Genomic DNA, 12,888 nt, shown 5'->3' with positions numbered 1-12,888 from the left:
TAGCCTACCATGGGGAACCTTATCAAACGCTTTGCTAAAATCCATATACACCACGTCAACTGCCTTACCCTTATCCACCTCTTTGGTCACCTTTTCAAAGAGCTCAATAAGGTTTGTGAGGCACGACCTACCCTTCACAAAACCGTGTTGATTATCCCTAATCAATTTATTTCTTTCTCAATGATTATAAATCCTATCTCTTATAATTTTAAAGAGATGTGTATTGTGGGTGGGTTAGTAAATTTGCTGATGACACCAAGATCTTGGGTTCATGTCGCACTATCTGTAACCCCCGTGACTTGCCTGGGTTTGCAAAACCTCACTTACTGTACTGTCTGGAGACAATACACATCTCTGTAACCTGTGATCAGTGCTCCTTCCACTCACATTGTTAGGTGTAAGGATTCGCATTTAATCAGTAATCTGTAAACTGTCTGTGCTTTGTATGCTCTGTCTGAGGCCAGAACTCTCCATTCACCTGAAGAAGGGACAAACCCTGAAAGCTAGTGAGTGTACTATCAAATAAATCGGTTGGACTTAAACCTGGTGTTGTCAGACTTTTTACTGTGTTTACCCCAGTCCAGTGCCGACACATCCACATCATGACTATCCCTGTGGACAGTGAGGACCCAAAGATCAAAGCTAAAGGCTCCGCAATCTCATTCCTTGCTTCCCAAATATTCTAGGATGTATCCCATCAGGCCCAGGGAACTCACCCACCCTCAGATTTTTCAAAATTACTAATACATCTTCCCTTAGAACATCTACCTCCTCCATCCTATCAGCCTGTATCACAGTCTCATCCTCAAAAACATGGCCCCTCTCCTTAGTGAACATTGAAGAAAAGTATTTATTCAATGCCTCACCTATCTCTTCTGACTCCATGCACAAGTTCCCACTTCTATCCTTGACTGGCCCTAACCTCACCCTGGTCATTCTTTCATTTCTCACATAAGAGTAAAAAGCCTTGGGGTTTTCCTTGATCCAACCCGCCAAGGACTTCTCATGCCCCCTCCTAGCTCTCCTAAGCCCTTTCTTTAACTCATTTCTTCCTACCTTGTAACCCTCAAGCGACCCAACTGAACCTTGTTTTTTTATCCTTACATACACTTCCTTTTTCCTCTTGACAAGACATTCAACCTCCTTTGTGAACCATGGTTCCCTCACTCAGCCATTTCCTCCCTGCCTGACAGGGACATACCTATCAAGGACACGCAGTGTTTGTTCCTTGAACAAGGTCCACTTTTTATATGTGCCTTTCCCTGACAGTTTCTGTTCCCATCGTATGCTCCCTAATTCTTGCCTAATTGCATCATAATTACCCCCGCCCCAACTATAAACCTTGCCCTGCCGTGTGACCCTATCCCTCTCCATTGCAATAATGAAGGACACCAAATTGTGGTCACTATCTCCAAAGTGCTCTCCCACAAACAAATCTAACACTTGGCCCGGTTCATTATTCAGTACTAAGTCCAATGTGGCCCCACCTCTTGTTGGCTTATCCACATATTGTGTCAGGAAACCCTCCTGCACACACTGTACAAAAAGTGTCCCATCTGAAATATTCGACCTATAAAGGTTCCAATCAATATTTGGAAAGTTAAAGTCACCCATGATAACTACCCTGTGACCTCCACACCTATCCATAATCTGCTTTGCTATTTCCTCCTCCACATCTCTATTACTATTTGGGAGCCAATAGAAAACTCCTAATAACGTGATCGATCCTTTCCTATTTCTAACTTCAGCTCATATTCCCTCAGTAGGCAGATCCCCCTCGAAATGCCTTTCAGCAGCCGTTAAACTATCCTTGATTAACAATGCTACTCCTCCACCTCTTTTACCACCTTCCCTGCTCTTACTGAAACATCTACACCCCGGAACCGCCGACAACCATTCCTGTCCCTGTCCTAACCATGCCTCCGTAATGGCCACGACATCATACTGCCAAGTACAAATCCAAGCTCCAAGTTTGCCTGCCTTATTCCGAATGTTCCTTGCACTGAAGTAGATACACTTCAACAACCCACCATCCTATCTGCCTGTACGCTCTGCGACCTTGATACTTTCCTCAGTACCTCACGACCCTCAACACTGGCTTTTGGACTACAGCTCATTTTCCCAACCCCCTGAGAAATTAGTTTAATTCCCCCCACCCAAAAAGAGCCGTAGCAAATTTCCCTCCCAGGATATTGGTGCCCCTCTGGTTCAGGTTCCTTCTCAGTGTATCCTGAATGTCTCTGGTCAGTAAGAAATCTCACAACACCAGGTTTAAATCCAGCATAGAACATTACAGTGCAGGCCCTTCGGCCCACGATGTTGTGCCGACCAATTGAAATGACCCTCTAACCTAAATCAATCCCTTTCCATCCATAAACCTATCCACGGATCTCTTAAACGCCCCCAATCAAGGCGCATTTACAACTGCAGCAGGCAGGGCATTCCAATCCCTCATCACCCTCTGGGTAAAGAACCTACCCCTGACATCCGTCCTATAACTACCACCCCTTAATTCAAAGCCATGCCCCCTCGTGCTAGCTTTCTCCATCCGAGGAAAAAGGCTATCACTGTCCACCCTATCTAAACCTCTAATCATCTTATATGTTTCAATAAGGTCCCCTCTTAGCCGCCTTCTTTCTAACGAAAACAACCTCAAATCCCTCAGTCTCTCCTCATAGGACCTCCCCTCCATACCAGGCAACATCCTGGTAAACCTCCTCTGCACCCTCTCCAAAGCCTCCACATCCTTCCTATAATATGGGGACCAGAACTGCACACAATACTCCAAGTGTGGCCGCACCAGAGTTGTGTACAGTTGCAACATGACGCTGTGGCTCCTAAATTCAATCCCCCTACCAATAAACGCCAAGACACCGTATGCCTTCCTAACAACCTTATCTACTTGATTCCCAACTTTCAGGGATCTATGTACACATACACCTAGATCCCTCTGTTCATCCACACTATTCAGAGTCCTCCCGTTAGCCCTATACTCGACACATCTGTTATTCCTGCCAAAGTGAATTACCTCACACTTTTCCGCATTAAACTCCATCCGCCACCTCTCGGCCCAGCTCTGCAACTTGTCCAAGTCTCTCTGTAGACTAAGACACCCTTCCTCACTATCTACCACACCTCCGACTTTGGTGTCATCAGCAAATTTACTGATCCACCCAACTATACCCTCATCCAGATCATTAATAAAAATTACAAACAGCAGTGGCCCCAAAACAGATCCCTGAGGCACACCACTTGTAACTGAACTCCATGACGAATACTTTCCATCAACCACCACCCTCTGTCTCCTATCAGCTAGCCAATTCCTGATCCAATTAACTAAATCACTCTCAATCCCATACATCTGCATTTTCTGCAGAAGCCTACCATGGTGAACCTTATCAAACGCCTTACTAAAATCCATATATACCACGTCAACTGCCTTACCCCCATCCACCTCTTTGGTCACTTTCTCAAAAAACTCAATAAGGTTAGTAAGGCACGACCTACCCGCCACAAAACCATGCTGACTATCTCCAATCAATTCATTACTCTCCAAATAACTATAAATCCTATCCCTAATAATTTTTTCTAAAACCTTGCCCACAACCAAAGTAAGACTCACCGGTCTATAATTCCCGGGGAAGTCTCTGTTCCCCCAATGGGACAACATTCGCTATCCTCCAATCTTCTGGCACTATACCGGTGACCAACGACGACCTGAAGATCAGAGCCAGAGGCTCTGCAATTGCCTCTCTTGCCTCCCAGAGAATCCTAGGGTAAATCCCGTCCGGCCCAGGGGACTTATCTATTTTCAAACCCTCAAGAATATCCAGCACATCCTCCTTATCTACTTCAATACTATCCAGTTTACAACCCTGTAACCCAGTGTTCTCTACAACTACATTTACGTCTCCCTGCGTGAACACCGAAGAGAAATATTGGTTCAATGCCTCTCCAATCTCTTCCGGTTCCACACATAACTTCCCTCTGCTGTCTATAACTGGCCCTAATCTTGCCCTAACCAACCTTCTGTTCTTAACATATCTATAGAACGCCTTAGGATTCTCCTTAATCCTATCAGCCAAAGTCTTCTCATGTCCTCTTTTAGCCCTTCTTAACTCACTCTTTAGCTCCCTCCTAGCCAATCTAAAGCTTTCCAGTGCACTACCTGAGCCCTCAAGTCTCATCCGGACATAAGCCTCCTTTTTCCTTTTAACCAGCGAATCAACTTTTTTGGTGCACCACGGTTCCCTTGCTCGACCATTTCCTCCTTGCCTGACAGGGACATACATATCAAGGACTCGCAGTAGCTGCTCCTTGAATAAACTCCACATTTCGGATGTTCCAAGCCCCTGTAGTTTCCTAGTCCAACCTATGCTCCCTAATTCTCTCCTAATAGCTTCATAATTACCCTTCCCCCAGCTAAAACCACTGGTCCGAGGTTCATGCCTATCCCTTTCCATCACTAAGGTGAACGTAACCAAATTGTGGTCACTATCACCAAAATGCACACCAACTTCCAAGTCTAGCACCTGGTCTGGCTCATTTCCCAGCACCAAATCCAATATTTCTCTTTGGTGTTCACGCAGGGGGACATGGATATAGCTGAGGAGGACACTGGGTTGCAGGGGAGTAGAATTGACAGTGTTGCAGTTGATAAGGAGGATGTGCTGGATATTCTGGAGGGTCTGAAAATAGATAAGTCTCCTGGTCCGGATGGGATTTACCCCAGGATTCTCTGGGAGGCAAGAGAAGTGATTGCAGAGCCTCTGGCTCTGATCTTCAGGTCGTCGTTGGCCTCTGGTATAGTACCAGATGATTGGAGGTTAGCGAATGTTGTCCCATTGTTTAAGAAGGGGAACAGAGACTTCCCCGGGAATTATAGACCGGTGAGTCTCACTTCTGTTGTGGGCAAGGTTTTGGAAAAAATTATTAGGGATAGGATTTATAGTTATTTGGAGAGTAATGAGTTGATTGGAGATAGTCAGCATGGTTTTGTGGCGGGTAGGTCGTGCCTTACTAACCTTATTGAGTTTTTTGAGAAAGTGACCAAAGAGGTGGATGGGGGTAAGGCAGTGGACGTGGTATATATGGATTTTAGTAAGGCGTTCGATAAGGTTCACCATGGTAGGCTTCTGCACAAAATGCAGATGTATGGGATTGGGGGTGATCTAGGGAACTGGATTAGGAATTGGCTAGCGGATAGGAGACAGAGGGTAGTGGTTGACGGTAAATATTCATCATGGAGTTCGGTTACAAGTGGTGTGCCTCAGGGATCTGTGTTGGGGCCACTGCTGTTTGTGATTTTTATTAATGATCTGGATGAGGGTATAGTTGGGTGGATCAGTAAATTTGCTGATGACACCAAAGTCGGAGGTGTAGTAGATAGTGAGGAGGGGTGTCATAGTTTACAGAGAGACTTGGACAGGTTGCAGAGCTGGGCCGAGAGGTGGCGGATGGAGTTTAATGCAGAGAAATGTGAGGTAATTCACTTTGGTAGGAACAACAGATGTGTTGAGTATAGGGCTAACGGGAGGACTTTGAATAATGTGGATGAGCAGAGGGATCTAGGTGTATGTGTACATAGATCCCTGAAAGTTGGGAATCAAGTAGATAAGGTTGTTAAGAAGGCATACAGTGTCTTGGCGTTTATTGGTAGGGGGATTGAATTTAGGAGTCGTAGCGTTATGTTGCAACTGTACACAACTCTGGTGCGGCCACACTTGGAGTATTGTGTGCAGTTCTGGTCCCCACATTACAGGAAGGATGTGGAGGCTTTGGAGAGGGTGCAGAGGAGGTTTACCAGGATGTTGCCTGGTATGGAGGGGAGGTCTTATGAGGAGAGGCTGAGGGATTTGGGGTTGTTTTCGCTGGAAAGAAGGCGGCTAAGAGGGGATCTTATAGAAACATATAAGATGATTAGAGGTTTAGATAGGGTGGACAGTGATAGCCTTTTTCCTCGGATGGAGAAAGCTAGCACGAGGGGGCATGGCTTTAAATTAAGGGGTGGTAGTTATAGGATGGATGTCAGGGGTAGGTTCTTTACCCAGAGGGTGGTGAGGGATTGGAATGCCCTGCCTGCTGCGGTTGTAAATGCGCCTAGTTTGGGGGCGTTTAAGAGATCCGTGGATAGGTTTATGGACGAAAAGGGATTGGTTTAGATTAGTGGGTCATTGTTGTTTTTTTTAACTGGTCGGTGCAACATCGTGGGCCAAAGGGCCTGTTCTGCGCTGTAATGTTCTATGTTCTAATATAGCCTCACCTCTAGTTGGCCTATCTACATACTGAGTCAAGAAACCTTCCTGCACGCTTTGTGTAAAAACTGACCCCTCTAATGAGCTACAGCTAGAGCTATAGCAGGTTTATTTGGTAGCACAAATTTTCGGAGCCTTGCTCCTCCTTCAGGTGGGTGAAGAATTGACACAACTCTCCACTCAGCTGAAGAAGGAGCAGCGCTCCAAAAGCTCATTCTGGCAAATAAACCTGTTGGACTGTAACCTGGTGTTGTGAGATTTCTAACTGTGCCCTCCCCAGTCCAACACCGACATCTCGATATCATGTCTCTGGATTTGTTACACCTTCCTATCAACCTGGAGGGAATGTGTTGGACCCGTACCTTCCCCATTTCATCTTTCAACACCTTTCTCCTCTCTTCCCCTCCCCCAGTTCTCTCTCTCTCTGCCCCCCCCCTCTCTCTGCCCCCCCCCTCTCTCTGCCCCCCCCCTCTCTCTGCCCCCCCCCTCTCTCTGCCCACCCCCTCTCTCTGCCCCCCCCCCTCTCTCTGCCCCCCCCTCTCTCTGCCCCCCCCTCTCTCTGCCCCCCCCTCTCTCTGCCCCCCCCCTCTCTCTGCCCCCCCCCTCTCTCTGCCCCCCCCCTCTCTCTGCCCCCCCCCTCTCTCTGCCCCCCCCCTCTCTCTGCCCCCCCCCTCTCTCTGCCCCCCCCTCTCTCTGCCCCCCCCCTCTCTCTGCCCACCCCCTCTCTCTGCCCCCCCCCTCTCTCTGCCCCCCCCCTCTCTCTGCCCCCCCCTCTCTCTGCCCCCCCCCTCTCTCTGCCCCCCCCTCTCTCTGCCCCCCCCTCTCTCTGCCCCCCCCCTCTCTCTGCCCCCCCCCTCTCTCTGCCCCCCCCCTCTCTCTGCCCCCCCCTCTCTCTGCCCCCCCCCTCTCTCTGCCCCCCCCCTCTCTCTGCCCCCCCCCTCTCTCTGCCCCCCCCCTCTCTCTGCCCCCCCCCTCTCTCTGCCCCCCCCCTCTCTCTGCCCCCCCCCTCTCTCTGCCCCCCCCTCTCTCTGCCCCCCCCCTCTCTCTGCCCCCCCCCTCTCTCTGCCCCCCCCCTCTCTCTGCCCCCCCCCTCTCTCTGCCCCCCCCCCTCTCTCTGCCCCCCCCCTCTCTCTGCCCCCCCCCTCTCTCTGCCCCCCCCCTCTCTCTGCCCCCCCCTCTCTCTGCCCCCCCCCTCTCTCTGCCCCCCCCCTCTCTCTGCCCCCCCCCTCTCTCTGCCCCCCCCCTCTCTCTGCCCCCCCCCTCTCTCTGCCCCCCCCCTCTCTCTGCCCCCCCCCTCTCTCTGCCCCCCCCCTCTCTCTGCCCCCCCCCTCTCTCTGCCCCCCCCCTCTCTCTGCCCCCCCCCTCTCTCTGCCCCCCCCCTCTCTCTGCCCCCCCCCTCTCTCTGCCCCCCCCCTCTCTCTGCCCCCCCCCTCTCTCTGCCCCCCCCCTCTCTCTGCCCCCCCCCTCTCTCTGCCCCCCCCCTCTCTCTGCCCCCCCCCTCTCTCTGCCCCCCCCTCTCTCTGCCCCCCCCTCTCTCTGCCCCCCCCTCTCTCTGCCCCCCCCTCTCTCTGCCCCCCCCCTCTCTCTGCCCCCCCCTCTCTCTGCCCCCCCCTCTCTCTGCCCCCCCCTCTCTCTGCCCCCCCCTCTCTCTGCCCCCCCCTCTCTCTGCCCCCCCCTCTCTCTGCCCCCCCCTCTCTCTGCCCCCCCCTCTCTCTGCCCCCCCCTCTCTCTGCCCCCCCCTCTCTCTGCCCCCCCCCTCTCTCTGCCCCCCCCTCTCTCTGCCCCCCCCTCTCTCTGCCCCCCCCTCTCTCTGCCCCCCCCTCTCTCTGCCCCCCCCTCTCTCTGCCCCCCCCCTCTCTCTGCCCCCCCCCTCTCTCTGCCCCCCCCCTCTCTCTGCCCCCCCCTCTCTCTGCCCCCCCCTCTCTCTGCCCCCCCCTCTCTCTGCCCCCCCCCCTCTCTCTGCCCCCCCCTCTCTCTGCCCCCCCCCTCTCTCTGCCCCCCCCCTCTCTCTGCCCCCCCCCTCTCTCTGCCCCCCCCCTCTCTCTGCCCCCCCCCTCTCTCTGCCCCCCCCCTCTCTCTGCCCCCCCTCTCTCTCTGCCCCCCCTCTCTCTCTGCCCCCCCTCTCTCTCTGCCCCCCCTCTCTCTCTGCCCCCCCTCTCTCTCTGCCCCCCCCTCTCTCTCGACCACCCCCCTCTCTCTCGACCACCCCCCCTCTCTCTCGACCACCCCCCCTCTCTCTCGACCACCCCCCCTCTCTCTCGACCACCCCCCCTCTCTCTCGACCACCCCCCCTCTCTCTCGACCACCCCCCCTCTCTCTCGACCACCCCCCCTCTCTCTCGACCACCCCCCCTCTCTCTCGACCACCCCCCCCTCTCTCTCGACCACCCCCCCTCTCTCTCGACCACCCCCCCTCTCTCTCGACCACCCCCCCTCTCTCTCGACCACCCCCCCTCTCTCTCGACCACCCCCCCTCTCTCTCGACCACCCCCCCTCTCTCTCGACCACCCCCCCTCTCTCTCGACCACCCCCCCTCTCTCTCGACCACCCCCCCTCTCTCTCGACCACCCCCCCTCTCTCTCGACCACCCCCCCTCTCTCTCGACCACCCCCCCTCTCTCTCGACCACCCCCCCTCTCTCTCGACCACCCCCCCTCTCTCTCGACCACCCCCCCTCTCTCTCGACCACCCCCCCTCTCTCTCGACCACCCCCCCTCTCTCTCGACCACCCCCCCTCTCTCTCGACCACCCCCCCTCTCTCTCGACCACCCCCCCTCTCTCTCGACCACCCCCCCTCTCTCTCGACCACCCCCCCTCTCTCTCGACCACCCCCCCTCTCTCTCGACCACCCCCCCTCTCTCTCGACCACCCCCCCTCTCTCTCGACCACCCCCCCTCTCTCTCGACCACCCCCCCTCTCTCTCGACCACCCCCCCTCTCTCTCGACCACCCCCCCTCTCTCTCGACCACCCCCCCTCTCTCTCGACCACCCCCCTCTCTCTCGACCACCCCCCCTCTCTCTCGACCACCCCCCCTCTCTCTCGACCACCCCCCCTCTCTCTCGACCACCCCCCCTCTCTCTCGACCACCCCCCCTCTCTCTCGACCACCCCCCCTCTCTCTCGACCACCCCCCCTCTCTCTCGACCACCCCCCCTCTCTCTCGACCACCCCCCCTCTCTCTCGACCACCCCCCCTCTCTCTCGACCACCCCCCCTCTCTCTCGACCACCCCCCCTCTCTCTCGACCACCCCCCCTCTCTCTCGACCACCCCCCCTCTCTCTCGACCACCCCCCCTCTCTCTCGACCACCCCCCCTCTCTCTCGACCACCCCCCCTCTCTCTCGACCACCCCCCCTCTCTCTCGACCACCCCCCCTCTCTCTCGACCACCCCCCCTCTCTCTCGACCACCCCCCCTCTCTCTCGACCACCCCCCCTCTCTCTCGACCACCCCCCCTCTCTCTCGACCACCCCCCCTCTCTCTCGACCACCCCCCCTCTCTCTCGACCACCCCCCCTCTCTCTCGACCACCCCCCCTCTCTCTCGACCACCCCCCCTCTCTCTCGACCACCCCCCCTCTCTCTGCCCCCCCACCCACTGTGTTGAGGGCAGTGAGAAATGGGATGCCAGGGTTGTGTTTGGAATGGACTGTCGGTGTGTGGGATTGAGTGCTGTGGGTGAGGGGGGTTTGGACTGTGAGGTGAGCAGGAATGTTTTTGCTGTGTGTCTGTTGACTGTTTGTGAATCATTTCTGAATCTGTACAGGAGGTGAGGAAGCTGAACGAGAGGGTGAAGTATAACCACCCCATGAGGAAGTACGTTGACACTATTCTACGCAAGGTGAGATTGCTGGCAGCGTTCCACACCTTCACTTTCCATTGCTTTCAGTTATACAAAGCCCAGCCAATCAGTCCTGGTTTGATGCTCTCAGTGGGTTAGTTTACACAAGACACCACCATTAGTTACAACAGGACTCTCAAATAATATCAATGTTTATTTAAAAAGAAAGCTAAATATTCTCTGAATATAATACTGAGGGTTATAGTTTTTGTTTGGGTGTTGGCCCCAGACTGCAGTGAAAATGTTCCCACATCAGAGCGGTTTCTCACTGACTATCGCCCAATTCTAAAGCAGCAAGATTCTTCTTCAAGCGCACTTCAACTCTCGAATTAACCAGACCTCATCTCAAAAACAGCTCTGTCATAATCATAGAAATTAGAACACTACAGCACAAACAGGCCCTTCGGCCCACAAGTTGTGCTGATCATATCCCTACCTACCAGGCCTATCGATAACTCTCAATCCCATTAGATCCCATATACTCATCCAGAAGTCTCTTAAAAGACCCCAGCGAGTTCGCCTCCACCACCACCGACGGCAGCTGATTCCACTCACTCACCACCCTCTGAGTGAAAAACTTACCCCTAATATCTCCTCTGTACTTGCTTCCCAGCACCTTAAACCTGTGTCCTCTCGTAGCGACCATTTCAACCCGGGGAAATAGCCTCCGAGAATCCACCCTATCTATTCCTCTCAACATTTTATAAACCTCTATCAGGTCGCCTCTCAACCTTCGTCTCTCCAGGGAGAAGAGACCCAGCTCCCTCAACCTATCTTCGTAAGGCATGCCTCCCAGTCCAGGCAACACCCTTGTAAATCTCCTCTGTACCCTCTCAATAGCTTCCACATCCTTCCTATAGTGAGGCGACCAGAACTGCGCACAGTACTCCAAGTGGGGTCTGACAAGGGTCTTATAAAGTTGCAGCATTACCTCCCGACTCCTAAACTCAATCCCTCGATTAATGAAGGCCAGTACACCATACGCCTTCTTGACCACATCCTCCACCTGTGAGGCCAATTTAAGAGTCCTATGGACCTGGACCCCAATATCCTTCTGCTCTTCAACACTACTAAGACTCCTGCCCTTGATATCGTACTCCCTCATCCCATTGGTCCTGCCAAAATGGACCACTACACATTTATCCGCATTGAAGTCCATCTACCACTTCTTCGCCCAGTCTTGCATCCTATCTATGTCTCACTGCAACTTCTGACATCCCTCCAGACTATCCACACCACCAACCTTTGTATCATCGGCGAACTTACTTACCCATCCCTCCACTTCCTCATCCAGGTCATTTATGAAAATGACAAACAGCAAGGGTCCTAGAACAGATCCCTGGGGCACTCCACTGGTGACTGACCTCCATTCAGAAAAAGACCCATCCACAACCACTCTCTGCCTTCTGCAGGCAAGCCAGTTCTGGATCCACAAGGCCAAAGGCCCTTGGATCCCATGCCCTCTCACCTTCTCAAGAAGTCTTGCATGGGGGACCTTATCAAACGCCTTGCTGAAGTCCATGTACACCACGTCCACGGCACTTCCTTCGTCAATGTGTTCAGTCACATTATCGAAGAACTCAACTAGGCTCGTAAGGCACGACCTGCCCTTGACAGAGCCGTGCTGACTATTCTTGATCATTCTAAACCTCTCTAAATGCTCATAAATCTTGTCCCTCAGAAGCCTCTCCATCAGCTTACCAACCACTGAGGTCAGACTCACTGGTCGGTGATTTCCCGGGCTATCTCTGTTCCCTTTCTTGAAAATAGGAACCACATCCACAATCCTCCAATCCTCCAGAACCTCGCCCGTCTCCATCGACGACGCAAAGATCATCGCCAGGGGCTCTGCAATCACTTCCCTTGCCTCCCACAGTATCCTGGGGTACATCCCATCTGGTCCCGGCGACTTATCTATCTTGATAGAATTTAAAAGTTCCAACACATATGTATAAACGATTTGGGAGAAGGTGTAACTGGTGTGATCAGTAAGTTTGCGGACGATACAAAGATGGCTGGATTTCTGATAGCGATGAACGTTGTTGGAGAATACAGCAGGATATAGAAAGGCTGGAAAATTGGGCGGAGAAATGGCAGATGGAATTTAATCCAGATAAATGCAAAGTGATGCATTTTGGAAGAACTAATGTAGAGGGGAGCTATACAATAAATGGCAGAACCATCAGGAGTATAGAAACACAGAGGGACCTGGGTGTGCAGGTCCACAAATCCCTGAAGGTGGCAGCACAGGTGGAGAAGTTGGTGAAGAAGGCATATGGCATGCTTGCCTTTATAGGATGGGGCATGGAGTATAAAAGTTGGTGTATGATGTTGTAGCTTTATAAAACGTTGGTTAGGCCACATTTGGAAAACTGTGTCCAGCTCTGGTCGCCACACTACCAGAAGGACGGGAATCTTTGGAGAGAGTACAGAAAAGGTTTACCAGGATGTTGCCTGGTATGGAGGGTCTAAGCTATGAGGAGAGATTGGGTAAACTGGGAGTTCTCCCTGGAAAGACAGAGGATGAGGGGTGACCTAATAGAGGTGTATAAAATTATGAAGGGCATAGATAGGGTGAACAGTGGGAAGCTATTTCCCAGGTCAGAGGTGATAAACACAAGGGGTCACAAGTTCAAGGTGAGGGGGACGAGGTATAACTCCGACATCAGAGGGATGTATTTTACACAGAGGGTGTTGGGGGCCTGGAATGCACTGCCAAGCAGGGTGGGGGAGTCGGAATCGCTGAGATTGTTTAAGACTTATCTGGATCGTCACATGAACAGACTGGGAATGGAGGGA

At 52.9% G+C, this 12,888-nt stretch overlaps 1 protein-coding gene across 1 annotated transcript in view; it reads left to right on the top strand.

The window, feature by feature from the left end:
• The window catches only part of LOC145340220 (G-protein coupled receptor-associated protein LMBRD2-like), a gene marked incomplete at its 3' end in the record, with an annotated part of 43,669 nt that extends 33,580 nt beyond the window's left edge, over positions 1 to 10,089 (top strand). The window contains exon 7 of the mRNA XM_080184647.1: positions 10,015 to 10,089. Coding sequence (XP_080040773.1) covers positions 10,015 to 10,089 — 75 coding nt within the window. The remainder of the gene's footprint in view (positions 1 to 10,014) is intronic.
• Between the last annotated feature and the right edge of the window lie 2,799 nt (positions 10,090 to 12,888).

The sequence above is a fragment of the Carcharhinus amblyrhynchos genome, unplaced genomic scaffold, assembly GCF_965287045.1.
Source record: "Carcharhinus amblyrhynchos unplaced genomic scaffold, sCarAmb.v2.hapA scaffold_851, whole genome shotgun sequence".
In the NCBI taxonomy this organism is placed as follows: domain Eukaryota; kingdom Metazoa; phylum Chordata; class Chondrichthyes; order Carcharhiniformes; family Carcharhinidae; genus Carcharhinus; species Carcharhinus amblyrhynchos.
Note: the sequence above shows the minus strand (reverse complement) of the source record. Positions and strands in the feature narration are given on the sequence as shown.